The sequence below is a fragment of the Cervus canadensis genome, chromosome 22, assembly GCF_019320065.1.
Source record: "Cervus canadensis isolate Bull #8, Minnesota chromosome 22, ASM1932006v1, whole genome shotgun sequence".
Taxonomy (NCBI): Eukaryota; Metazoa; Chordata; class Mammalia; order Artiodactyla; family Cervidae; genus Cervus; species Cervus canadensis.
The window spans coordinates 42,989,600-43,016,034 of NC_057407.1; the positions used below are offsets into that span (position 1 = coordinate 42,989,600).

The window sequence follows — 26,435 nt, forward strand, 5'->3', positions numbered from 1 at the left end:
GGCGGTGACGCGCGTGCGCGATACGGGCCAGCGAAGAAGTCGGCGTGGGGGCGACTGGTGCGGGCCGGGGCGTGCGGTCAGGGGACTGAGCGTTTCGCGGCCGCGCGAGTCGGTGAGTCGGATGACTGCGCGGGCGTTGGGCGCTGCGGTGCGGGAGCGGGGTTCCCGGGTCGGGGCCAGCGAGTGAGGCTCGGCCTGGAGGCGCGACCCGAGGGGGTCTGGCCTGGGAGCCTGACCCGCCGCGGTGAGTATCTGCCTGCTCTTCGTCGCCTGGGGCGCGAATTTGGAGCGGTGGTTTCGCTGTTTTATCACTTCTCCCAATTATGCAAACAAAGCGTACTGATTACAGGTAATTAGATGACTTGAGTGATTGTTAAGAAAAGTAGAAGTACACGCAATTCGTTAATGTTTTCGTCCGGAGGCTTCTTGACCTTTTAAAATGTGTGCATAATTATGCAGACGCTTATACAGGTACAAATACAGTTTTTTAAAGGTGGGGTTATTTTACTGCTTTTTAAAAATATATAGCCCACATATTTTATTTTTAATTAATTTAAAAAATTTGACGTGTAATCCACAGAGAACGTCATGTTGGTTTTAGGGGTACAATATGTTTCCATATTTGTATAAGTGCTACTTCTAAAAAGCTTTTTTTTAGCATTATTGTGATAAAATACAGATGACATTTACTGTATGTAATCATTGATCATTTAAGTCATTTTGAAATGTGTAATTCAGTGGCATTAAGTAAATTCATCCTATTTTTGAAAACTGTGATGTCTTCAACTTGTGGAATGCATTTGTTCATAAATTGGTTAAAATTGAACCAGCATTATGACACCACTGAGACATAATTTTGCAAGTATAATTAAAACATTTTCGTTTGCAGTTTATTTTCCATAGTACGCATTACATGATGCTGTAAATGCTTAACAAGTGATATGTATTAGGTCGATTGTTTCTGGTTTCCAAATTAAAGAGTAAGATATAAAATAACAGTTTTTAAACACAAGCTACAGCTGTAACCTAAAGCCACTCTTCTGTCTTCTCACTTACCTTGGCCTAAAAAATCAGAGAATGTTCACCTTCCTAAGTAAAAGTAGTGCCGGAGAAGACCCCCGTTCTGTTTCAAACTGTTTGCATTTCAGAACTGAAAACTCATTAATATTAGGTGGGTTATTATGCACAGAAGTGTCAGAGAGCAGTTTGAGCTGTAATTTGATTTCAGGGATCTTTCCATCTATTATACATGTGTGTGTAGTTGTGTGTGTTTTCAGGGGCCGATGAATGAGGCTGCTTACATGTTCTTAAGATTGAGGAAAGACTGACAATTTTTGATGAGAAGAGCCAAAAAGATGGGAATGATCAACTCCTGTGTATACTTATAAGGAAGGGAAACTGATAAAATCATGAAAAATAGTAACTGTGCCACTGTTAATTTTTCTGTGGCTTCTGGTATCTCCAATTATTAATGCATGGGCAGTCTGATGTCATGCTCTGGAGCAGAAACTGAAAATGTGGTAAAATATAACTCTGTTACTTTGTAGTCTTCAGTACTTTTAACATCTGAAAGGAGGTTCCTCTGGTGAGTCATCCTGTGCTTCCCAAGATTGAATTTTTGAGCTTATACTTTTCTTTCCCTGATTTTAGATTTCTTACCCTCCTTCCTTATTTTATTTTACTACGTAGCACCTGATACTGTTTCTGTCTCATTGTCTATCTTATAAGCTGCTCAAAGCAGCCTGTTTTGTCTGCTTTATTCACTGCAGAGACCATAGAGTCTGGGACGTAATAGGTGCTTAGTAAATGTTTGTTGAATTAATGAAAGAGTGAGTTCAAATTTTAGATAACAATTGACAGTATTCAGTATCCTTGATCACCACGTTAATCCTTAGTATCTAAGATAGAAAAAAAAAAATAAGAAAAGAGAAACAACTCGTCTTCAATTTAAGAAACCTTTTCATTTTGAGTAATTGTAGACTCACAGAGGGTGTCAGAACTCTAGAGTTCCCTTATATCTTTACCTGGTTTGCTTAAAGGTAGAATCTTGCATAAACATAGTGCAGTCACCAAACTTGAGACATTTACAGTGGTCCAGTACTAGTAATTAAAATTCTGATTTATTAAGAGCTCCTCACTGTCTTGCTCATGTTCTTTTTCTGTTCCAGGATCCAGTCTAGAATCTCTCATTCCATTTAATTGTCATGTCTTCTAGCTCCCGTTCAGTCTGTGACAGCTCCTCAGTTTTACTCGTTCTTCACAATCTTGACCGTTTTGAAGTATTTTGTATTTGTAATTTTAGAGTGGTCCTCTCAGTTTGGTTTTGTCCGATGTTCTCCTTAGATTGAGGATGATGTCGATATGTCTTTTAACTGGTGATATTACTCTTAAAAAAATATTATAGAAGTATAATTGCTTTACAATGGTCTAGTTTCTGCCGTGCAGCAAAGTGGATCAGGTCTATGTATACATACTTCTCCTTCCTCTTGAGCCTCCCTCCCACCCTTGTGGTATACAACCGCTCCCCACGAGCTGTTTTACCCATGGAGTGTGTCTATGTCAATGCTACTCTCTCAAGTCATCCTGTCCCTCTTCTTCCCCTGCGGTGTCCACATGTCCATTCACTGATATTACTCTTGATCCAGTATTTCTGCCAAGCATCAACACTGTAAAGTTACCGTCTTTCCTTTGTAATTGGCAGTTATTTTGAGATAGACACCTTGAGACTGCATAGAAATATTCTTTCTTCTCAACTTTCACCTACTAATTAGCATTTTTTGGTGGATCTTGCCTGAAGCAGTTATTATTGTGATGTTCTTCTAGGTGCCTTTCATTTCCGTTCCTTCTACATCTATGAACTGGAATTCTTTGTGAGGAAGAGTTGTGCCTTCTCTCCCATTTGTTTATTTACTTAATTATATCAGTTACATCAGTGTGTGATGTTGGGTATTTATTTTGGGGGTTTATTGAGGTATGTTATTTATTTTGTGGCTTAAATTATTCTAGCTTTGTCTATTGGGAGCTCTTTCAAGTCAAAGCGCCTGTTTCCCCTTAGACGTTCCCATCCTTTTTTGTGTCTTTCTCTGATTTTTTAAGGCACCACAAGATACATCTTGTATTTTCATTTCCCCCAACCCTGGAATCAACCATTTCTGCAAGGATTCCTGGTTTCATTCATTATAGAATGGTATTGAGAAACCAAATTTTGGGCACTAGGTTGAGCTCATTTCTTAACCAGCAAATTGGTATAAATATTATTTTAACACTGAAATGTTTTTTAAAAAATACTTTTATTATTTTCTCTTCTGGCCACACCATGCTGTGTTGTTTATGGGGTTCCCTGGTCAAGGATCAAACATCTGCCCCTTACATTGGAAGCGTGGGCTCTTAACCACTGGATCACCAGGGGAGTCCTTGTTTTAACGTTTTAAATGTGTACCAGAAGCAGTCTTTCTTTAGTTTTTGATTGTCTTAGAAACTTGCTTACCAGTGTGTAAAATAAGCGTTCTGTACCCTCTCACTGGCAGGAAAAACATGAGAATAAGAGGCCACGCAATGGGGATTTTAAGAGGAAATCAAAATTACTTTGTATTAAAACAAAATGACAGAAGAAAATGTCCCTGAAAAATGCCCGCGTGATTGCTTGGGGTTTCCCAGGTTCTTTTCCAGGCCATTTTCGCTTGGGAGTGAAACTGAATGAAGGGGTGAAGCTCTCGGGGAGAAGAGGCCTCATCCATCTCAGGCTCCTCCCCAGCCTGGGGGCTCACATTTGTGGTGTCATCTTAAGTCAATGAATGAAGCTTTTCTTCTGTCCTCAAAAGCTGCTTGGGACCTGCGAGGAACCCTGAGGCATTAGAATACCTGGATTTAATTGGGCAGTTTCAGCTCACTGGCCTCCATCTTTACTTACTGTCTGTGGGTCTTTCATTCAGACTTTGAAAGGCCCAGGACGTCATTAGCTTTTATCCACCTTCATGATTGCAGAGGCTGGGCTCAAAGGACTGTCTTCTTTTGCCATATTCACAGCCAGTCGTTCTCATTTTTCTGCTGGCCCTTCTCATCGTCTCTTTACAAATACTTCACTGACCTCTTTGGACATTTCTACAGCAGCTGCTTCGTGACAGGTCAGCTTGGAGGCTTATGTTTGGTGCTAATTTGACTGGAGGCCCCAGTTTCTAGAGATAGGTCAATTCTTTATATTTCCCACTGGGTGCATTTCTTCAGAATCTTTCTGTCTAGCCTCTAGTTCATTCTCTTGAGTCTCACTGCTGGATTTCTCTTCACCTGAGCGTCATTCTCTTCTACAGTCTGTTCTGCACATTTGCCTGGGAAAGTCTCTGCCTCTTTCTCTCTCAGCTTCCTCCTGAGCAGTTGTTTCTATTCTTGTTGGTGCTGCTGGGGCTCTGCAAGCCTGGAGCCTGCCCCTGCCTCTCCGGAAACACCTTTCCTCTTCAGCCTCCTCTTGTTGTGTCTTCAGGTCCCTTTTTGTAGGCCTGCAGTTCTGTACCTTATCACTTCTCAGTTTGCCTTTGCTTTTGTTTTCTCTGTATATTTATTTTCCTTATCCTGCCCCCTCCTTTCACTGCAAAGCTTTGTCTCTCTGCTAGAGCTTTAGTCAGCTTCCTCATCATGCATGATCCCAAAGTAGTTCTTCATTTGACTGTCCATGTCTTTGTAGCAGTACTGCCATTTCTTTTATCTGGATGATGGTGTTGGACAGAGGGAATATTAAATAATAGCCTCTGGACTGAGAAGGAACTTTGTAACTGAAAAATGAAGCTGACAACTCCTTGAAATGTAATTATGATGTTTACTGTAGGTACTTAGATCAGGCAGTAGCTGTGGGTGCACAACCATCAAGAGGCATTTGAAGCTGAACTCACTGTGGCCAGAAGAGGCACGGGGGAATTTAAAGGGACCAGGGTAAAGATAGAATCTGACTACTAAATGAGAAGCACATTTGCACAAGTGGAAATTGGGTTTCTCTTCCCCTCTGAGGTCTCATGAACATTATTCCTCATGGACCATTAACCGTCTGGCACAGCACAATACATTCTTCCAGTTTTCATATCAGATGAAGGCAAGAGTAAGAGCTGATAGGAAGTTATCTGGCTTGGGTGCTTTTCTTATGAGTCGGGTTGAAGCTCAGAAAGGGAGCTGCCGCGGGTCTAAGATGGAGCTGACAAAATGAAGTCAGTGTGGTCCAGCCACATAGATGGCATGCTTTCTTTGTCCCATCTCTGTCGCTGGTCATCTATTTTGACAGTCCTAGAAATGCTTGCTGAGTCTGTGTTTGGCTTTTGGTTGAAGTAACGATTTCTTTAAATTTTCTTAGCTCGGTGAGAGGTGGAGGGTGCCACCCTTTCCGGGGAAGATGACCATCATTTGTGCCCTGAGTAATGGGGCCATTTTACAACAGGCGCTAAGGCCTGCTGACTGCCTCTGACTTCCGCTGGAGGATGGAGGGAATGAAAAATGCCCATTGAACTGAGAAGGTATCTTGAGACTGAAAACCTAGGCAGGTAACTCCATGTAATGGTGGATCAGTTTATTAGAGGGTCGTTAGCGCACATGGTGCGATCAGGCGGATGAACGGGAAGCAGTGGCAGCTGCACTTTGTGCCGATGCGGGGCCGCCGGGACAGTTTCACAGTTAACCGAGGGTGTGCGAGCATGTGCTTGGAAACAGGAAGTGCATGGCTAAATTAGGTTTTATGAGTGGCTAACTAGTCTCGTAGGCAGTGGAAGTATGTCAGTGAAGGTCTTCATCATTGTTTGGAGACTAACGGAGCATTGCGGCCGCCTGGAACTAATGATCCAAAAAACAAGTTTCTGTTAACTTCAAAGCCCTTGATGACAGAAAAGTGACTTGCCTTGTAGTACAGTCATAGGTAGGGTCAGTGGAGGGACAGGAGGAACTGAATGGGCCCGTGATAGTGTCAGTTATGCTAATAGCCATGCATACTTCTTTTCTTCTTACTTTTATATTCCTTTTCATTAATGGTTTATCACAGGATATTGAATATCGTTCTTTGTGTTATATACTAGGACCTTGTTTATCCCTTCTGAATGTAATGGTTTGCGTCTGCCAACCCCAAACTCCCTATCCATCCCTCTCCCTCCCTCCTTCCCCCTTGGCAACCCCAAGTGGTCTTTTTTCTATGTCTGTGAGTCAGTTTCTGTTTTGTAGGCAGACTCATTTGTGTCTGTTTTATTTTATTGTTTATTTTTGACTGTTCTGGGTCTTTGTGGCAGTACGGGCTTTTCTCTAGTTGTGGAGAGCAGGGGCTACTCTCTGGCTGTGGTGTTTGGGCTTCTCATGTAGTGGGATCTCTCGTTGTGGAGCACAGGCTTGAGGACTGGAGATCTTCAGTAGCTGTGGCTCCCAGGCTCTAGAGCACAGGCTCAGTAGTTGTGGTGTTCAAGCTCAGTTGCTCTGTGGCATGAGGAATCTTCCCGGACAAGGAATCAAGCCTGTGTTCCCTGCATTGGCAGGTGGATTCTTTACCAGTGAGCCACCTGGGAAGTCCGTTGGGTCATACTATAGATTCCACATAGAAGTGGTTCCGTGTGGTGTTTGTCTTTGTCTGTCTGACTTAGTTCACTTAGTATGATCATGTCTGGTTGTATCCATGTTGCTGCAAATGGCGTTAATTCATTGTTTTTTTAATGGCTGAGTGGTATGTACCACATCTTCTTTATCCATTCATCTGTCGATGGACATTTAGGTTGTTTGCATGTTTTGGCTATTATCAGCAGTGCTGCTTTGGACATGGGGTACATCATGAATACCTCTTTATAGACTTTTTTTGGCTTTGTTTAGTTTTAACACGCTCTTTCCTGTTTTCTTGTGCATATTGTGGTTTTAGGCAGCATTTTACTCTCTTTTGTTCTGTGCCTCAGTTGTCAATTTTTGTCTGACATGTTCTCAGTTTGGCTTGCCTTCTTTGGTTTGGTTGTTGGCTGAGTGGCTTAAATAGAACTAGGGTCAACTAGGTTTCTTTTTCCTTTTACAGTTGCTTGAGATCTGCTTACACGTCCCCCTCAGGGATGTGCAGCCTCTTCTGCTCAGTGGCCACCTTTCAGTCCAGGGTGCTAATACTCGGTTGCTTTCTTTCTTTTTGTTTTGGCTGCATTCCTTGTGAGATCTTAGTTTCCTGACCCAGGGACTGAACCTGGGCCCAGCAGTGAAAGCACTGCGTCCTAACCACTGGGCCGCCAGGGGAGTCCAGTTGCTTTGTTTTTTAAACAGAATTATTGATCACCTTGCTGATTATAGAAATAATGTTGAATAGTTAGGAAATATAGAAAAACAGGAAGGGAAAACCCTCTAGTCATTACTTGCCGGAGGGGATAACTGTGGAAAACACTTTGGTGGCCAAGGCTTGGGAACTTTCTTTGTGTATAAGCAAGTTGTATTTTATTTTTAAGACATAAAAAAGTTCATAACTATAATTTCTAAAACTTAATTTATTTGGGAAAATTGGGAAAAGACAAAAAGTATAAAGAAGAAAATAACCGACAGGCAGTACACAGGAGTAAACCTCTTCTTACATTTTGGGATATTTGCATTCATCATTTTTGATGTACAGTCTTAGAGACCTCGTACATAAATTAAAAAAGTCAAATCACTGCAAATAAAGTCTCCTTTAACTGTTATTCCCAACCTCTCCACCTCCACTGTCAGTAAGAGTTTTTGTAAATCCTTTTTTGGCCGTTTAAAAATCTTTTGAGTGCTTATATGTACGTCATACCTAGACATACTTACATGTAAATAGAATTTTAGGTTTTTTCCTCCAGCTATGTCTAGGGTGTTCTTTTTAACTTAGCTTATGTTTTCTATGTTTGTTGGGAAAACAGCAAATTTAGGTGCAACTTCTTTCTTGCATAGCACTGTAATACTAGCCTCTGGTTGAGGATATTTTCTTGCAAAGAAATTGAATCCTCACTGCCTGTGCTGTACTTCCAGCCTTTTGAGGGACTATCTTTCCTGGTTCAGTGTTTATACCCCTTTTTTCTTCTTAAGTGCATGTGTCAGTGGCCCCCCATGCCCACCCCACTTTCTGTATTTCAGAAGGGGGGCCGAGGTCCTACTCTATTATGAAGTGAAGTGAAGTGAAAGTCACTCTGCTGCTGCTGCTGCTAAATCACTTCAGTCGTGTCTGACTCTGTGTGACCCCATAGACAGCAGCCCACCAGGCGCCCCCGTCCCTGGGATTCTCCAGGCAAGAACACTGGAGTGGGTTGCCATTTCCTTCTCCAGTGCATGAAAGTGAAAAGTGAAAGTGAAGTCGCTCAGTCGTGTCCAACTCTTTGCGACCCCATGGACGGATGGACGGTCATGGAATTCTCCAGGCCAGAATACTGGAGTGGGTAGCCTTTCCCTTCTCCAGGGGATCTTCCCAACCCAGGGATCAAACCCAGGTGTCTCATATTGCAGGCGGAGTTTTTACCAGGTGAGCCACACGGGAAGCCCAAGAATACTTGAGTGGGTAGCCTATCGTTTCTCTAGGGGATCTTCCTGATCCAGGAATCGAACTGGGGTCTCCCGCATTGCAGGCGGATTTTTTACCAACTGAGCTTTCAGGGAAGCCCATATTTTCTTCTCTTGCTGTGAGTAAACTGTGTCAGTGGAGCCTACTGTGTGTTTTGTCTATTCTCAGCAACTTAAAATTATGTTCTGGTCTCTTCTGTGGTTGGCACTTACCTGCTTTTTAACCTTTGCTGCACAGCCTGACAGTCAACAGTGAAACAATTATATTGTTGCTTAAGGGTCTAGTGAGAAGGAAATGGCAGCCCACTCCGGTATTCTTGCCTGGAGAATCCCATGGAGCCTGGTAGGCTACACTCCACGGGGTCGCAAAGGGTCGGACCCGACTGAGCGACTTCACTTTCACTTTCACAGTCTTTTAAGTTGTATGGTGTTTCAGTCCATAAATTGCTACACTTTTATTTAGTTGTATTGATGGACAAACAGGTCATTTCCAATATTATGTTATTACGAAGAGTACGTTAGTAAACACCTGTGTAAATGCCTGAATACCTGCACAGGTGCTTTTCCAGGGAGCTTCCTAGAAGTGAAGTTTCAGGGGCATAAGTAACATGATGTTTTAGGTCTGCTGCAGACTTTCTTTCTTTTTTTTTTTTAACTGCAGACTTCCAAACTACCGTTCCTGGTGGAAGTTTACCTTTACACGTCTATGCATTGGTTTGTGCTTTTGTTCTTTTTTTTTGAGCAAGAGGAGTTAAAATACAGAGACCTAGTCATATGTCACCTATTTCCTTTGATTTTCTTAAGAAGTCCTTGGTTACCCTAGGATTCTTATTACTTTTTAAAATTTGTTTTTGAAGTTAAGTCTTTAGTTAGAATTTTGTTTTTTGTGTGAATCCCCTGTGAATACTGAAGGACAGCTGTATCTATCTATTTAGGAATGGAGTTGCAAGTATTAATAGTAACTGGATGTTTAGCTTAATGATGAGATTTTTCCAGTGTACCTACACGTTGCACAGTTTATATTCCCACCAGCAGTGTATGAGTGTTCCAGTATCTGTCTTCACATCCTTACCAGCATATATTGTTTTCTGACTTTTTGATTCTAGCCAGCCTAGTGGATGTGAGGTGGTGTTTTATTGTGGTGTTGATTTGTTTTTCTCTAATGACTATTGTTGTTGAGTATCCTTTGTGTTTTTCAGCCATCTTTATATTTTCTTTGGAGAAATGTCTGCTAAGATGCTTTGTCCAGTTTTAATTGTGTTGTCTTTTTATTATTGGATTGTAAGTTATTTGTATTTTCTAATGACAAGTCCCTTATGAGATACATGGTTTGCAGATTTTTTTCCCTCTCTGGATTGGCCTTTCACTTTCTTCATGTGCCCTTTGAAGCACAAGAATTTTAAATTTGTTTATTTATTTATTTTTTTTGTGTAATAAAGTTGTGTTAAAGTATAAAGGAGATAGAGAAAGCTTCTGACATAGGCATCAGAAGGGGGCAAAAGAGTACCCCCTTTGCTAGTATTAGCAATGGAGTTATATACTCTCCAATGAATCCAAAGAATGTCTGGAGGTTGCAAAGACCTCACCAGACCTACTCCCATAATTTACATTTTAAGATAACAGAGTTGGCCAGAAGGTTTAATCCAAAGATTGTCCTCAGGCAGGATACATCCTTGTAAAGACCAGACCTACTCCCATAATTTATGTTTTAAAATAACAGAATTAGCCAGAGGGTTTAATCCAAAGACTGTCCTCAGGCAGGATACATTATTGTTACATAATCCTAAGGAATGTAGAGGAAAAAGAGTAAAAGTTTGTCCTTTCTTCCTCCTTGAATATCCCAGACCTCTCTCTCCTTAGGGACCCCTAGACTTCTTATCAACCTGCCTAGGAAATGACTCTCTCATTCCCCCCTTTTCTTTTAGGAGAATTATGTTGCCTAGGGAAAAGGGGCATCGTTCTCATTCCACAACTGCTTCCGAGCTGACAAGGGGCGTTGTCCCTAAATTGATGAGGCAACATATTCTCCTAATCCTCATAGTGAGGATGTCTGATCCAGGGGCCCCAAGTAATAGTTGGAGGAGGCTGTGGCACTCATAGGAGCTCGGACAACTATTTGTAAATTAAAAGCAGTTAGAAAACCCCATTATACAGTTACAGATGTAAGGCAAAATAGTCGTTAAACCAAGTTAAAATCAAAATGAAAAGTCACATTATGTCCATAGTTACATCAGTCCATCTTAAGGTTGTTAGATGTCATCAGTTTAAGAAGAGCCATCACATGCGATTGTTGAAGGTATTTGCAGACTTGGAGAAAGTCCTTTCCTTGAAGTGGAGATGTCCACCATGGGACGCCTTCCACTGATGAAGAGGGGAGTGCTCCGCAGACCCAGCAGTTAGACTGATTGTGGAATGCAGCATAGGAGTGAGCCCAGGACAGGAAGGCATTGTCTTGAGGATCAAACGGCAGACTCGGGATTTCTGGAGTCAGCAGAAGTAGGCTCACATAGATTATCAGGCCCATTTAAGAGACCCTCCAACTGGCCACCGTTCGCCGTCCTCCAGTGGGTACCGCGGCCATGCAGTATCACATAGGAGGACCAGGTGTGTCTTCTTTAAGCCCTGGGGATCAAATCTATCCCAGTTTTTCAGGATACAGTTCAAAGGAGTGAGGCTGGAATTGTTAGCTCCCATCTTGTCCTGAAGGATCCCGGACGAGCCCCCAAGATGAAAGGTTGTTGCTGAATGATGAGACGCGGGATTCTTGGCCTCCAGAGGAGATGAATTCAACCTGGGGCCAGAGATGAGGCTGGATCGCTCAGAGCTTTTGTGTAATAAAGTTTTATTAAAGTATAAAGGAGATAGAGAAAGCTTCTGACATAGGCATCAGAAGAGGGCAAAAGAGTACTCCCAAGAATTTTAAATTTAGATGAAGTCCAGTTTATCTATTTTTTCTTTTTTTGCATGTGATATGCATTTGGTAGAATCTATTGACTAATCCGTTGTCACAAAATATTGCATTTAGAGTTTATGATAAGAATATTATAGTTTTAGCATCTGATGTTTAGGTCTTTGATCTATTTTGAGTTAACTTTGGTATACCATCTTATCCAACTTTATTCCATTCATGTAGATATATAGTTGTCCAAGTACCATTTATTGAGAAGACTGTTCTTATCCCATTTGAGTGGTCTTGGTACACTTGTTAAAACTAAAGAGACCACAGATATATGGGTTAGTTTTGGACTCTTAATTCTTTTTCATTGATCTATATGTCTGTCATTATGCCGGTACCACAGTGTCTTGATGCTTTTTTATAAAGTACATGCTCAGTTGCTAAGTTGTGTCCGACTCTCTGTGACCCCCATGGACTGTAGCCTGCCAAGTTCCACTGTTCATGGGCTTATGAACAGTGGAACTTGGCAGGCAAGTTCCACCAATTTTCGAGGCAAGAATACTGGAGTAAGTTGCTGTTTCCTCCTGCAGGGGATCTTCCCAACCCAGGGATCAAACCCACGTCTCCTACGTCTCTTGCTTTGTCAGGTGGATTCTTCACCACTGAGCCACTTGGGAAGCCTATTTTTATAAAGAAGGTAATGAAATTTGTCATGTGAATCTTTCAACTTACTGTCTTTATTTTTAGTGATTTGATTTTTTAAATAGATTATTCTCACTCAAAGTTATTATAAAATATTGTTATAGTCCCTGTGCTGGGCAATATATGCTTGTAGCTTATTTTATATATCTCTTAATCCTCTACCTTTATCTTGGCCCTCCACCCCTCCCTCTCCCAGTTGATAACCACTAGTTTGTTCTGTTTCTGTTTTGTTACATTCATTTGTTTATTTCATTTTTTAGATTCTATATTATATTTTCATTTTCTAGAGCCCACATTTTTTAGATTCCATATTTAAGTGATAACATACAGAATTTTTTTTCTAATTTATTTCTCTAAGCATAATGCCCTCCAGGTCCAACCATGTTGCAAATAGCAAAATTCATTATTTTTTATGGTTGAATAATAGTCTACAGCTTCTTTATCCATTCATCTGTTAATGGACACTTAGATTGCTTCCATGCCTTGGCTATTTTTTTAATGCTGTTATGAGGATTGGCGTGTATTTATCTTTTAAAATTAGTGTTTTTGTTTTCTTTTTAAATTTTTATTTATTTATGGCTGTGTTGGGTCTTCATTGCTACACACAGGCTTTCTCTAGTTGTGGTGAGTAGGGTCTACTTTCTAGTTGCAGTGCTCGGATTTCTCATTTGCAGTGACTTCTGTTGTTGCAGAACATGGGCTCTAGGCTGTACTGGCTTCAGTAGTTATGATACATGGGCTCAGTAGTTGTGGTACATGGGCTTACTTGCCCTGAGGCATTTGGGATCTTCCCAGACCAGAGAAAGAATCCGTGTTCTCTGCATCGGCAGGCCAGTTCTTAACCACTGGACTGCCAGGGAAGTTCCCAACTTAATCTTTTTCAAGACTGTGTTGCGTATTGTGTGGCTCTCTTGAGTTTCCATATGTTAGGATCAGCTTTTCAGTTTCTATAAAGAAGCCAGCTGGGATTCTGATAGGGATGTTTTGGAATCTATAGATTAATTAATTTGGACAGTTCAGTTCAGTCGCCCAGCCGTGTCCGACTCTTTGCGACCCCATGGACTGCAGCACGCCAGGCTTGCTTGTCCATCGCCAGCTCATGGAGCTTACTCAAACTCAAGTCCATTGAGTCAGTGATCCTGTCATCTTAATAGTGTTTTGTGTTCTGATCCATGAACACAGAATGTCTTTCCATTTATTTCAACCTTTAATTTCTTCTAACAATGTTTTGTTGTTTTCAGAGTATAAGTTTTATTCTCTTGTTAAATTTATTCCTAAGTATTTTATTCTTTTTCATGTGATTGTAAATGGAATTGTTTCCTTAATTTTGTTTTTGGTTTGTTCATTTCTATTATGTAAAAAACAGCCATTGTTTTTTTTTTTAATTAAAAATTTTTTTCTTCCAGTTTTATTGGAACATAATTGACATACAGCACTGTGTAAGTTTAATGTGGACAACATAATGATTTGACAGAGGTACATCATGAAATGATTGTTACAATAAGTTTAGTGCACATTCATAATCTCATTTAGATACAAAAAGAAATAGAAAAGTTTTTTTCTTGTGATGAAAATTCTTAGGATTTTCATCTTCCTAGCAATTTTTATATATAATGTACAACAGGGTTAATTATATTTATCATGTTGTACATTATATCCCTAGTACTTATTTATTTCATAAGTGAAAGTTTGTACCTTTGATTGCCTTCATCCCGTCGTCCCCACCCCTACCGCTGGTAACCACAAATATCCCTTTTCCTGGTGTGCGTGATCTTGACAGGTCCCACTATGCAAATGTTCATAGGCCCTTTTCTCATAAATCCAAAGATGATCTAACAGCATCTGCTTGTGCCTTCCTTCTCACATCCTTCCTGAATGGTAACATTGATTATTTCAGTCTCTCACCAGTGACTTCTGATGTCCCAGCAAATGGCATTATCTCCAGCGGTGCTGAAAAGATACTCGCAAGGGCCCAGCAGTGATAGCCACAACTAACGCAGACTTGGTAGCACTCTGCTGGGAAGACCTTGAACAGGAGTGATGCCTCCAGGCAGGTGGTATGCTGTCCATCCAGCTCAGGCCAAGGCTTCCAGGGAGCGAGGACGCCTTCAGATGGTAAAGAAGGAAGAAGAGGATGAAAGCTACACTTCAGTGCCGGCTGCCAGACCACAGACACTCAACCGTCCTGGCCAGGAGCTGTTCCGTCAGCTCTTCAGGCAGCTTCGCTACCACGAGTCTTCTGGGCCTCTGGAGACCCTGAGCCGGCTCCGGGAGCTGTGCCGCTGGTGGCTGAGGCCAGATGTTCTCTCAAAGGCCCAGATCCTGGAGCTGCTGGTGCTGGAGCAGTTCCTGAGCATCCTGCCAGAGGAGCTCCGGACCTGGGTGCAGCTGCATCACCCTGAGAGTGGTGGGGAGGCTGTGGCCTTGCTGGAAGAACTTCAGAGGGACTTTGATGAGACACCATGGAGGGTGAGTGTGAGACAGTGTGCGGTGCCCAGTGAACTCTGTCTGCCAGTGAGTCCACTTGTGGGGGGAAGGGGTGGACCTCTGAACCCTCACAATGGAGAGTTTACAGGAAGCCTTCCCTTCTCATTCCATGGCACGTGAACAGAAAAGAACTAGACCCTAAGCCAAGGACCGTTCAGCAGGCAGTTCCTCCCTTCTTTGCAGGGGAATGTAAGCTCCGGGAAGAAGAGGGTCTGCAAATATCCAAAAATAACAGTAATGAGGTTTTGGACACATTGACTACACAAAGTGTATCTCCACATACCTAACCTGACTTGCTACCCATGTGTAAAGTGGAGGTTATCTCTTGCTCAGAAGTAGGAAAATTAGCATAGGATCCTTGGTTTCTAAATACATATTGATGAGACCTAGAAGAGCCGTCTACACATGTCATGTTATCTGTTTCTCAGTAAACTTTTGAAGACTTGTTCTGTGCGGGGGAGATGGGCTAGATGAGTGGTGAGGGGCAGCCTGGGGCTGGGAACATCCTTGAGGGCCTGCCCTGGGCCAGTCCTGGGCTTGGTGCTGGGAGGCAGAGCTGACAGTCCCGGGGCCGGCAGTGGAGCAGCAGGTCGGATCAAGTGCACCCCGAGTGCTCCTCTGCCCCTCACAGGCCGGCCTCTCGGTGCTTCTCCGCCTTTGAGGTTTTTGTGTTTAAAGAGTATTTTACCACTTTTGTAGGCTTTTAAAAATTTTTATATAAAGTGTGTAATTCTTCATACATGATTCATGCATAAATGAAAGTTATGTTTAAGATTTCTGAAAGAAAAGTTTAAGACACTTTTCCCCTAAATGTAAAATAAAAGTTAGATCAATAAATCATCTGAACGTGGTCTCTGAACATGGTCTACCAACAGTAAATGGTAACATGTTAAAAGAGAAAACCTCTTTGCTTAATATTGGGTACTATTTTTTAAAATCTAAAAGAACTTTTATAATTTTTACCAAAAACAATGAGATGTTCAAAATGACCTAAAGATAACTTTTAAAGCAAATAAGGTACATAGTAGGTACAAAATTGTGGCTCGAGTATATTCAAATCAGTTAGGACAAGGTATGTGGTTTAAAAATCCATGAAAACATAGCCAAATGAGCAGAAATGGGTTATCTGGTTGAAAGTTAGTTAGGAATTAGAAAACAGAAAGTAGGCTGGTAAGAAGCCTCCCAAATTCTAAAAAATGAGCAGAAATACTCAAGCTGCATATAAAATTACAGAATCCCCCTATAGTTTATCAGACTTACCAAAATGTGAGAAGCTGGTGCCTGAGAAAGTTTGTCCTTAAAGTCATTTGTCTGTGCTTCCCTGTCATTGCTTTATTCTCCCTTTGGTGGGGTTTGGGAGGAATAGGAGATAAACTGCCGTGATGGCTGTAGCATCTTCAGTTGGTAGCTGTGTCTTAGATATTTAATGGCCTCAGGCTAAGATCCATCCAGATCAGTACAGAGAATGTTTTGGCCACAGGACCAGAAAAACCTGAAGTTCACTGACTGCAGCTTCCTATGCTCACTTCTGTGTCAGGAGTGGCCTTACCTCCAGAGACCAGGACTTTTGAAGTCCCAGCACAAAGGCTCTGTCTCCAGGTCTCAGCTTGCATGGGCACTGCCCCCCCCCTTTTTTTTTTGCTCCTGAGACCTTTTCTTCTGTGCTTCTATAGCTGGCCACTCACAGTTAGCATTGCTGCTCCAGTGGTATTGTTCCTTCAGTTAGGTTTACAGTCTAGGAGTCTCGCTGCCTTTTTGAGGTCACTTGGCATCGTGTTACCTAGACCAGTATCTGACACTTGGTAGATACTATCCGGCTGCATCTCTGCTGTGAACCATTATCAGTTTACCTCTCAGGGAGAAATCTCTTCTCTCATTTCTAAGTTCCAGGCGGGGGTGGGGGCTGAGGGCCAGGGGGCAGGCATCACTGTAGCAGCTGAGGCTGGAACAGCAGTACTGTCACTGACCGGCCAGGCGCTTTCCTAAGTCGAGCGAGAATCTGCCTTTGCCTATCTCTGCATGGCCCTTATTAGAGCCCAGGGAGGTGGAGGGGTGAGGGGGATCCTCCCTGGGCTTTCTGGTCCTCCTTTCTGTTCTGCCTGTAGGTTATAAAGGGCCCAGCTCACCGTCTCCTGGGCTTCTGCCTTTTAGAGATCGGCCGGGTGGCCTGTTCTCTGCGGGTGCTTTCTGATTCCTACAGGGATCCTCTCACAACATTTTCTTCTTGCCAGGACCCAGCCCCTGCCCAGAGCCCAGATGTGCATTGGATGGGCACAGGAGCCCTGCGAGCCGCACAGATATGGCCCCCTGCTTCACCTCTCAGGAGCGGCTCGGCTCTGGGGGACCACCTGCAGCCTCCCTATGAAATAGGAGTGCGTGACTTCCTGGCTGGGCAACCCGGTACTTGCTGCCCGGCTCTGAGATCCCAGCCTGTGCCACACTTCCCGAACCTCCTACGATACCGTCTTTCCACCCTCTGTCCTCTCACTAGAATCCCTTCTGTCCTGGCCTTGAGCTCCTTGTCCTTTTTATCCTACTGTGACCCGCGTGTCCCTGACTTCTCCTCCCATTGCACCCCCTGCTCCCCTGACCCCAGCAGACACGGGGGAAATTTGAAATGGGTGTTTAAAATAGCCCATACCTGCTTGCGGGGCCCAGGAGTCCTCTGTGGGGGGAAGAGTGGGCGTCTCACTGGGATGCTGGAACCGGGCTGCCCTTTCTCACAGCTGTTTCTTCTTCAGATCCTCCTGCTGCACAGGTGCCTGCCCTTTGCCTGAAGGAGGGATGCCCAGGCAACCAGGTGACAGCCCAGCCTCAGGTGAGCCACAGGACCTTTGAGCCTTCCTGCTGTCCCACCGTTGCTGCCTAATGGGGTAGCTGCAGCTCTCCCTTGTCCTGGCTCTTTCTGTCCAGTGACCCCACATCCCAGAGACCAGATTGTCCCCCTGGAGCCCAGAGCTGTTGTGCTGGGTGATTACCTTCCCTTTCACCTTGACCAGATCCATCCTGTACTCAGAGTCAGCCCCACTTCCCCACCCTAAAAGCTGGGAGCTGTGGAGTGGTTCTCAGGCATCGGACTGTGTTTTTTCCAGGGGACTATGACTTTCAAGGATGTGGAGGTGACCTTCTCCCAGGATGAGTGGGGATTGCTGGACGCTTCTCAGAGGAACCTGTACAGGGATGTGATGTTAGAGAATTATGGAAACATGGCTTCTGTGGGTAAGGCGTCACTGTCGCCATCTTCCACCTGCCTTTACTCCTGCCTCCTTAGTTCTCATCGTGGTGCCAGGAAGGGGTCCTGACCTGGGCCTGGGTCCTGTCTGTCTCACTACTAACCAGATCACTTAATCCATTACTTCAGTCTTCTTTTTTAAAAATGGGGATATAATGCTTGTCTTGCTGAGATACTATAAAAATTAAAAGTCATATGTGTCAAGTTCCTGGTTTATTCAGGCATCAAAAAAAAAGTTAGCTGATTTAACTGATTGAGTTGTCACTTGGTTCTGGAGAATCCTAAGAGTCCTTTTTGTCTGTGGCTTAACTCATCTCAAGCTGGTTTTGGAAAAGGCAGAGGGACCAGAGATCAAATTGCCAACATCCGCTGGATCAGTGAAAAAGCAAGAGAGTTCCAGAAAAACATCTATTTCTGCTTTCTTGACTATGCCAAAGCCTTTGACTGTGTAGATCACAATAAACTGTGGAAAATTCTGAAGGAGGTGGGAATACCAGACCACCTGACCTACCTCTTGAGAAACCTGTATGCAGGTCAAGAAGCAACAGTTAGAAGTGGACATGGAACAACAGACTGGTTCCAAATAGGAAAAGGAATACGTCGAGGCTGTATATTGTCACCCTGCTTATTTAACTTATATACAGAGTACATCATGAGAAACGCTGGACTGGAGGGAGCACAAGCTGGAATCAAGATTGCTGGGAGAAATATCAGTAACCTCGGATACGCAGATGACACCACCCTTATGGCAGAAAGTGAAGAAGAACTAAACAGCCTCTTGATGAAAGTGAAAGAGGAGAGTGAAACAGTTGGCTTAAAGCTCAGCATTCAGAAAACTAACATCATGGCATCCAGTCCCATCACTTCATGGCAAATAGATGGGCAAACAGTGGAAACAGTGGCTGACTTTTATTTTCTTGGGCTCCAAAGTCACTGTGGGTGGTGATTGCAGCCATGAAATTAAAAGACGCTCACTCCTTGGAAGGAAAGTTATGACCAACCTAGACAGCATATTAAAAAGCAGAGATATTACTTTGTCAACAAAGGTCCATCTAGTCAAGGCTTTGGTTTTTCTGGTAATCATGTATGGATGTGAGCGTTGGACTATAAAGAAAGCTGAGCACAGAAGAATTGATGCTTTTGAACTGTGGTGTTGGAGAAGACTCTTGAGAGTCCCTTGGACTGCAGGGAGATCCAACCAGTCCATCCTAAAGGAGATCAGTCCTGGGTGTTCATTGGAAGGACCAATGTTGAAGCTGAAACTCCAGTACTTTGGCCACCTGACACGAAGAGCTGACTCATTTGAAAAGACCCTGATGCTGGGAAAGATTGAAGGTGGGAGGGGAAGGGTATGACAGAGGATGAGATGGTTGGATGGCGTCACCGACTCAATGGACATGAGTTTGGGTAAACTCCGGGAGTTGGTGATGGACAAGGAGGCCTGGCGTGCTGCGGTTCATGGGTTTGCAAAGAGTCAGACACGACTGAGTTACTGAACTGAACTGAACTCTCTCGTCTCTGCTCGGAACTGTCAGAAAGAAATCCCTGTCTGGGCATCCTGCCCTGACTTCCTCCACTGGCCTCCTGGGCTTCCTCTCCTCCCCATCAGGAGCTCAGGCCTGAGAGGGTCCTGGAGAGTAGTTCTGCCTGATTCATCTACTGTCCAGTCACATCACCTTCTTTTCTCTTCTGCAGTGGGGCCATTCACCAAACCTGCTCTCATCTCCTGGTTGGAGGCAAGGGAGCCATGGGGCCTGAATGTCCAGGGAGTTCAGTTTAAGGGGAATCCAGGTGCTGCCCCTGCAGGTGAGTTACAGAGAAATGACCAGCTCTTGCTCCTTTCACATCTGCTCTTCTGTTTCTTAAGGTCTTTTACACTATAAAAATTATGGGAAACTCTGTTGTTTGCTAGAAGGAAGAGCCTTAGCAGTGTTGCTAATAAATGTTGGGTGCTTGGGCTTCTCCCCTCCAGAGTGGCCTCTTAGATATTGGTTTTCGGCCTTGCCCCTCACCCAGCAGCCCTCTCAGGAGCAGCTCTTGCCCATGGGACAGCATCACTGTCCTCTTGTCCATTCACTGATACTCCTCCTCAGCCCTGTACTGCTCTGCCCTTCCTGATCCTGGCAACCCTCATCCCACTTTTGCTGCTGTTCTTTGCTTGATCCTTTCCCTGTGGTCAGCTTGCAGCCCTTGCAGCCAGCCCTCATCAAGCCCTTCCTCTCAGCTCTTGAAGACCTTCCTGTCATGTGCGCGTGTCATGCTTCCTCTCCCCTCTCTTGCTGTTTAACATTCCCTTCTGAACCCTTTGAGTTTTCCCCTGGATTTGATCCCTGCATGTGGCCAGCTGGTATACCCATCTTGCTTCTACTTTCCCCTTTCTGTCATCTGGAATACCCCTCCATGTTTTGCCTTATCCCTGACTGTTTTTGTAAAGCTATTGGCAGTCAGGCAAAAGCCTCACCACCTAAGTTCATGACATTTTTTGGTCCCTTGATGCTTTCTGTATTTCCAAGTATGGGAAAAGAGAACATTCTTTACTTCCCCTCCCCCCCCCCCCACTTTTTTTTTAAAACCACACCTAGTGGCTTATGGGATCTCAGTCTCGTTACCAGGGATTGAACGTGGGCCATGGCAGTGAAAGCCTGGAATTCTAACCACTAGGCAACCAGGGCGCTCCCAAGAGTAGTACATTCTCTTATGTTTTATTTGTGTCAGGAGATGAACTCCTTGTGAAAACAGACAAGTTCATCTTAAAGCCTGAACCTTTGGAAGAAGCAATAACCTTAGCCATGCCATCAGGATGTCATGGTGCAGCAACTGTTTATGAGGGACCAGGGCTCAGAGAATCCGTTGCACAGAAGAGCAGGTTAAAGGAACGATGTGGAAACCCCACACAAGTGAGAGTTAAGAAGGAAGAGACCGATTCCAGCCACAGGGCAGGGAAAGACTGCGAAGATTCGGGAAGAAGTAATGGTCTTCATCTAAGACATATTACGTATTTGAGAGGACCCAGAAGAAAGCAGTCCCTTAAACACGGCTATGGCAAACACTTCAGGGGAAGTTCCTACCACTATGACTATAAGGAGTACGGGAAAGGGCTCAGACGCATGATGGGTGGGTTCAGCCTACATCAGAGAATTCATGCTGGACTGAAAGGCAAGGCCAAGGATGCACATGGGAAGGACTTCAGCCTTAGTTCCCATCACCAACACGGGCAGAATCTTCACGTGGTGGGGACACTGTATAAGTGCAGCGACTGTGGGAGGACCTTCAGTCGTAGTTCCCACCTTGTATGTCATCAGAGACTGCACACTCAAGAGAAGCCCTTTAAATGCAGGGCATGTGGGAAAGCCTTCAGGTGGAGCTCGAACCGGGTGCGACATGAAAAAATTCACACCAGACTGAAACCATATAAGTGCAGTTTATGTGACAAAGCCTTCCGTCGCATGTCTGTCTACCGCCTGCACCAAGAAACCCATGCTAAGCGGAAATATCTTGAATCTACTCAGGATGAAGAAGCTCTGACCTGTGACTCAGATTTTGATCATCATTTGAGAGACCAAAGTGGGGAGAGACTCTTTGACTGCAGCCAGTGTAGGAAATCCTTCCACTGTAAATCGTACATTCTTGAACATCAAAGGATTCACACCCAGGAGAAACCCTACAAATGTCCCAAATGCAGGAAAACATTCAGGTGGAGGTCCAACTTCACTCGTCACATGAGACTGCACCAGGAAGAGAAGTTCTATGACCTGGACAAATGTAGAGAAGAGTTGAGGCAGACCTCCAACTCCAGCCAGCCCCAGAGTGCCCCCACCATGGAAAAAGCTCTTGTGTGTCAGCAGTGTGGGAAAACTTTCATTCGAAAGAAGACTCTCATCAATCATCAGAGAATTCACACAGGCGAGAAACCATACCGATGCCATGAATGCGCAGAAGAGTTTCCTCACAGGTCAGCCTACATTGTTCATAAGAGGCAGCATGCCGCTGAAAGAAAACCTGAGGACACACCCTCGTTTAGTCATGACAGAGCATTCCAAGTTCCTCAGACCAGTCCCGCCACAGAGGAACCCTACAAATGCAGCCAGTGTGGCAAAGTCTTCCGCAATCATTCGTTCCTCCTCATCCATCAGAGAGTTCACACCAGAGAGAAGCCTTATAAGTGCAAAGAGTGTGGGAAATCTTTCAGATGGAGTTCTAACCTCTCGAGACATCAGAGGACTCACTCTTTGGGAAAACTAGATGAGTACTCTGAAAGCGAAGATGCTGTAAATCTTCAGTCACAAGTCCTCACTGGTGCAAAACCTTTTCGGTGCCAAGAATGTGGGAAAAACTTTACACGTAAAAGAAGTCTTTTAGATCATGAGGGAATACACAGTGGAGAGAAGCGCTATAAATGTAACCTGTGTGGGAAATCTTATGACAGAAATTATCGCCTTGTTAATCATCAGAGAATTCACACTAAAGAGAGACCGTTTAAATGTCAGTGCTGTGGGAAAGATTTCATTGGAAAACATACCCTCTCCATTCATCAGAGAAAACACATCAGAGCGGCCCAGTCTGAAAGTGGTGTGGCTGGGCTGTCTTCTCGCCAGGAGACAGGGGTGAAGTTACATGAATTAAAATCAGGTGAGGAGAATCCTCTTGGAGATGGTGAGAAAACTTGTGATCAGAAGTCTGAACTCCCTGGACTCCAGGACATACCCACTCGGGGAAAGTGCCACAAATGTAGCACGTGTGGGAAAACTTTTAGCAAGAGCTCACAACTCATCAGCCACAAGAGATTTCATACTCGGGAGAGGCCCTTCAAATGCAGAGAGTGTGGGAAGACCTTTAGGTGGTCTTCAAACTTGGCTCGGCATATGAAAAACCATATTAGAGATTAACTTGGGGTCTAACAGTTGGGGAGAGGGGGTCCTGGTTACCCTACTGGAGAACCCCTGATGGTAGGGGATGTGGGGCAGACCTTCACAGAGGGCCCAATCCTTTTTTGGAAGCTTGTGGCAGAGAATCCTGAGGGTTAAAAAATGTAGGGCACCTCCATCCTACTGCTGGAAAATGAGATGCTGGGGAAGAGCCTCAGTGGGTTTCAGAAGGAGGTTTGGGCCCCTCGAAGTGGTCTTCGCACTATGGCCTGGAATTTCCCCCCAGCCAGATTTTCTTCTGTAACTCTGAAGGGAGAGACCATTGCACTTCGTGGTGGTTCAACAGAATGTCCGTGGCATGGTAGGCTGTGGCTGCTGGGAACGGTCCAGTTGGTTCCTTAGTTTGCCTTTGAGTGTGACTTATAATGGTGTCTAGTCTATTTGACCTGAAAAGCACCAGCAGCAGCAAGAACTAGTGTCTCCAGATACCTCCAGGGGAGTTCCGGCTGTGCCTTCAATCTTCACAGCTGACTTTGGGTATTTGCTGCGGGCATAACAGTTGTCTCAGCTGCAAGTGGAAGAGAACAGGGTCCTGGGCTTGATCATCTGGAGAATGAAGCTCTCCCATTGCCAGCTCCATCCCCCACATTTGAATGGACAGCAGCAGTCCATCTGCTAAACAAATGCGTCAGGCATCTTCCATATCAGGCCCTGTTATGTGGGCCATAGACCCAGCAGGGGACTGGAGCAGAAAAGTCTGCCATCTTGGATCTTTACAGACAATAAGCAAATGAGATACATGTAATGTTTTGGGTGATGATACGTGTTGTGGATAGAATGAATCAGCAGAGTGAGAGGGAATGCTGGGTTGGAAGGTGGATTGGGATTTTAAATAGGCTGGTCAGGGAGGGTGTCAACTGAGAAGGTCAGATTTGAACAAGGACCCGAAAGAGATCATGGAGGAAGCCACGTAGGTCCCTTGTTCCTACTTGGGAGCCTTCACAGGAGGTAGTCTCCTTAGGGAATGGCCCATAGGCCCCTGAACCAAAGTGAAGTGAGCCATCTGGAAGGGAGAAGCCCAGAAAGGTAGATGGCCAAGCCACGTGCGCATCATGGATCTTTGCTGGGCCTTGGCTTCCTCAGAGGGGAACTTTTGGACAGTTTTGAGTTGAGGATTATGGTCTGAATCTGAACCATTACAGAATGTAGTTCAGATTCAGAGTCTCACGTGTTGAGGGCCCAAGGTCATGGGAAGGGCCTCAAAGTCATCAGGTATGTGTTCCTGGCTTGCTGTACCTTTTCTTGGCAGGATGATCTTGGCTGAATCACTGAACATTGGCATCTAAAATTAGAGTGGCCAACTCTGCTACTCAACTCTTGAGATTGGTGAAAAGGAGGCTTGCCTTACTAAGATTCTGGGTTAGGAGTCTGATCTCTAGACCAGAGCTTCTCTGAGCTGCAGATCCCATGTCAGTTGACTCTACAAACACAGAAATACCCCTTTTCTGTCCATCTTTTCATCTCCCTACTCCTTGTGCCGCCTGGTACCTCATAGAGTTCCTGCCCCAGTAGGGGTGTTTCTACTGCCATTTTTATAAAATGATAAATATTTATTTTTAAACATTCAAGTCAGATTTTTAAAAATGTAAAGAGTGAAGTAAAAGCCAACAGAAATCCCTCTGTACTGAGGTAAACCTTTAATATTTTGGGATTGTACTGATGCAGTCTGTTTGGTAACCTGAGTTTTAAAATAATTATGTAAGTAGTATATGATTATGATAGAAATATTAGTATGTACAGATTCACTAAAAGGAAAAGTCTGACTACTTGGAGCTAACTACTAAACATTTTGGCGTAGTCAGTGTTGGATTTAACTTCATTACTCTTCCCTGAACGCCCCTGGGCTGACCTGACTCGTGCTGTTTCCTTTCACGTGGAGTGCCACGCTCCTGTCTGATCTGGCCCAGGTCTTCACTCTTTCAGTCCCAGCCTTCCCTGACCCTGGTCCCACCTCTCCTCATGCCTGCATGTTGCTCTGTTGGGTGTTGTCTGGGTTTCCAAGTTATTCCCATTATTGCAGCCAGATTGAGTACTCCAGAAGCCAGGTTTGGGTGTTTTTTTCTGGGCAGAATAGATTTTGCACAAAGTTGCCTCTTTTAAGGAATGTAGAACTGAATTCATTGTTTTAGCTAAGTCAGGATTGGATCTTTTCGAAGGTGTTTGCGAGTGAAATGTTGACTGGAGACTGCCCACAAGTGCGCCTGCTACTTGGGAGCCCAGCCGCTGGTGTCTCCGAGCCAGAGGGGACCCAGTTGACTGCCTTGGCCAACCGTGCTCACCTCACACCCTGTCCTGGTCTGGAGAACATACCCCTTCTTCCAAACCTGCCCCGTATTCTCCCACTCCCTTGGAGGAACTGAAATTAGGGCTTGTGGGAGCCAGATGGGCTGGGACTCCACAGAGGGGTGGATATCAGGAGATGTTTCAGGCAAGTGTTCAGTGTGGTTGGTCTCACCCTTGCTGACAGAACCTGTCAGTCCAGACAGAGGTGAGTGTAGAGAAGAACTTGCAGGAAATGTAAATGGATGTGGATCATCTTATACTCATGAAGTTGGCTAAACTTTAGAAGCCCTGGTGTGGGTAAGTGTGTGGTACATGGGAACTCACTGCCGTGGAAATGGAAATTGTGACAACTGCTGTGCCAAGCAATATGTAAAATCTGTTAAATTGTGTATATTCTGCCACCCAGAATTCTACTCCTGGATAAACCCTAAAGTAACTCCATTTGAAGAAGGAAATGTGTCTATGACTGTTCATTGCAGTACTGTGTAGATAGCAAGATTAGGAGAAGCCTAAATTTCCATCAGCAGAAGAACAGGTTGTTTTTGGTAAGTGAATGTGAAAGAACTAGAGTTACATCTTTCAACATGGATGAATCAAAAATGAGGCAGAGGACGTTGCAGAAGCTACATATACCACTTATGTAAAGTTAAACATACTGTGTTATCTGTGGGCACGTTATTTAAACTTAATCGTGTTTCACTTTTTCTGTAAAATGAGATAGTGCCAACCTCACAGGGTGATGGGGGAGGGGGACAGTTAATGAATTAATGCATGTAAACTGCTTAGAATAGTGGCAGGCATGTAAGCATTGTTGGCATAAGGTAACCAGTGTTACTGTTTCACACAATAATGTATTTCTTGTGATTCAAGTTATATGAAATGAAGAGTGTAAAATCCTGTGTTAGAATGATGTGTGAAAGCCATGCTCTGCCTTCCCAGAGCAGGAGTTGCTGATGGAATCAGGGAGGGTACATGGAGGTTTCAGTTGTGTTTTATTTCTTTTAAAATGTTGATGTAGTTGGGTCAGCATGTTGATTTAATGGGATATGTGATGGGTTCTTTGCTAACTGTGTGTTTAAAATATCTCAAAATAAAAGTATTTTTAAGCATGGGCTCTGCTATTTCATGATTCTTTAGAAACCCTGGCTCTGCCATTTATGTGGTGTTTCCTAGAGCAGGCCATTCCTTCTCTCAAGGCTTCAGGTTCCTTGCCTGCAGAAATGGAGAGCAAACAAATGGCTGTTAGTCCAGGAGTGGTTCAGCAGGTCTGAAACATCCGCAGTGGTAAACCAGGCAGCCGCTGGAAAGAATGGGGATGTTCTCCATGTATTGACATGTAATCTTCAAGACCTGCCGTTTAAAAGGATATTACAAGCTATGTCTCCTTTAATTCCTCCTTGCCTAAAAACAACAAGTG

General features: G+C 44.1%; 1 protein-coding gene across 3 annotated transcripts; it reads left to right on the forward strand.

Moving 5' to 3' along the window:
* Positions 1 to 26,132, forward strand: ZNF445 (zinc finger protein 445). 3 transcript variants are annotated; one of them, XM_043442669.1, is made up of 7 exons: positions 1 to 112; positions 13,989 to 14,560; positions 16,810 to 16,978; positions 17,320 to 17,396; positions 17,671 to 17,797; positions 19,506 to 19,616; positions 20,526 to 26,132. In XM_043442669.1, the coding sequence occupies exons 2-7, from the start codon at positions 14,132 to 14,134 to the stop codon at positions 22,694 to 22,696; spliced, it is 3,084 nt and encodes a 1,027-aa protein (XP_043298604.1). In that variant the 5' UTR covers positions 1 to 112; positions 13,989 to 14,131; the 3' UTR covers positions 22,697 to 26,132. The 3 variants fall into 3 exon arrangements, with proteins under 3 accessions (XP_043298604.1, XP_043298605.1, XP_043298606.1); XM_043442670.1 differs by lacking the exon at positions 1 to 112 and adding an exon at positions 12,025 to 12,086; XM_043442671.1 differs by lacking the exons at positions 1 to 112; positions 16,810 to 16,978 and having other exon boundaries at positions 14,430 to 14,560.
* The last annotated feature ends 303 nt before the right edge of the window (positions 26,133 to 26,435 follow it).

Bases quoted from the DNA above. Each gene is read 5' to 3' on its own strand.
- ZNF445 (XM_043442669.1), top strand. From the start codon at position 14,132: ATGCCTCCAGGCAGGTGGTATGCTGTCCATCCAGCTCAGGCCAAGGCT. The intron at 17,397-17,670 runs GTGAGCCACAGG...TGTTTTTTCCAG, and splicing joins AGGTGACAGCCCAGCCTCAG to GGGACTATGACTTTCAAGGA. The intron at 17,798-19,505 runs GTAAGGCGTCAC...TCTCTTCTGCAG, and splicing joins TGGAAACATGGCTTCTGTGG to TGGGGCCATTCACCAAACCT.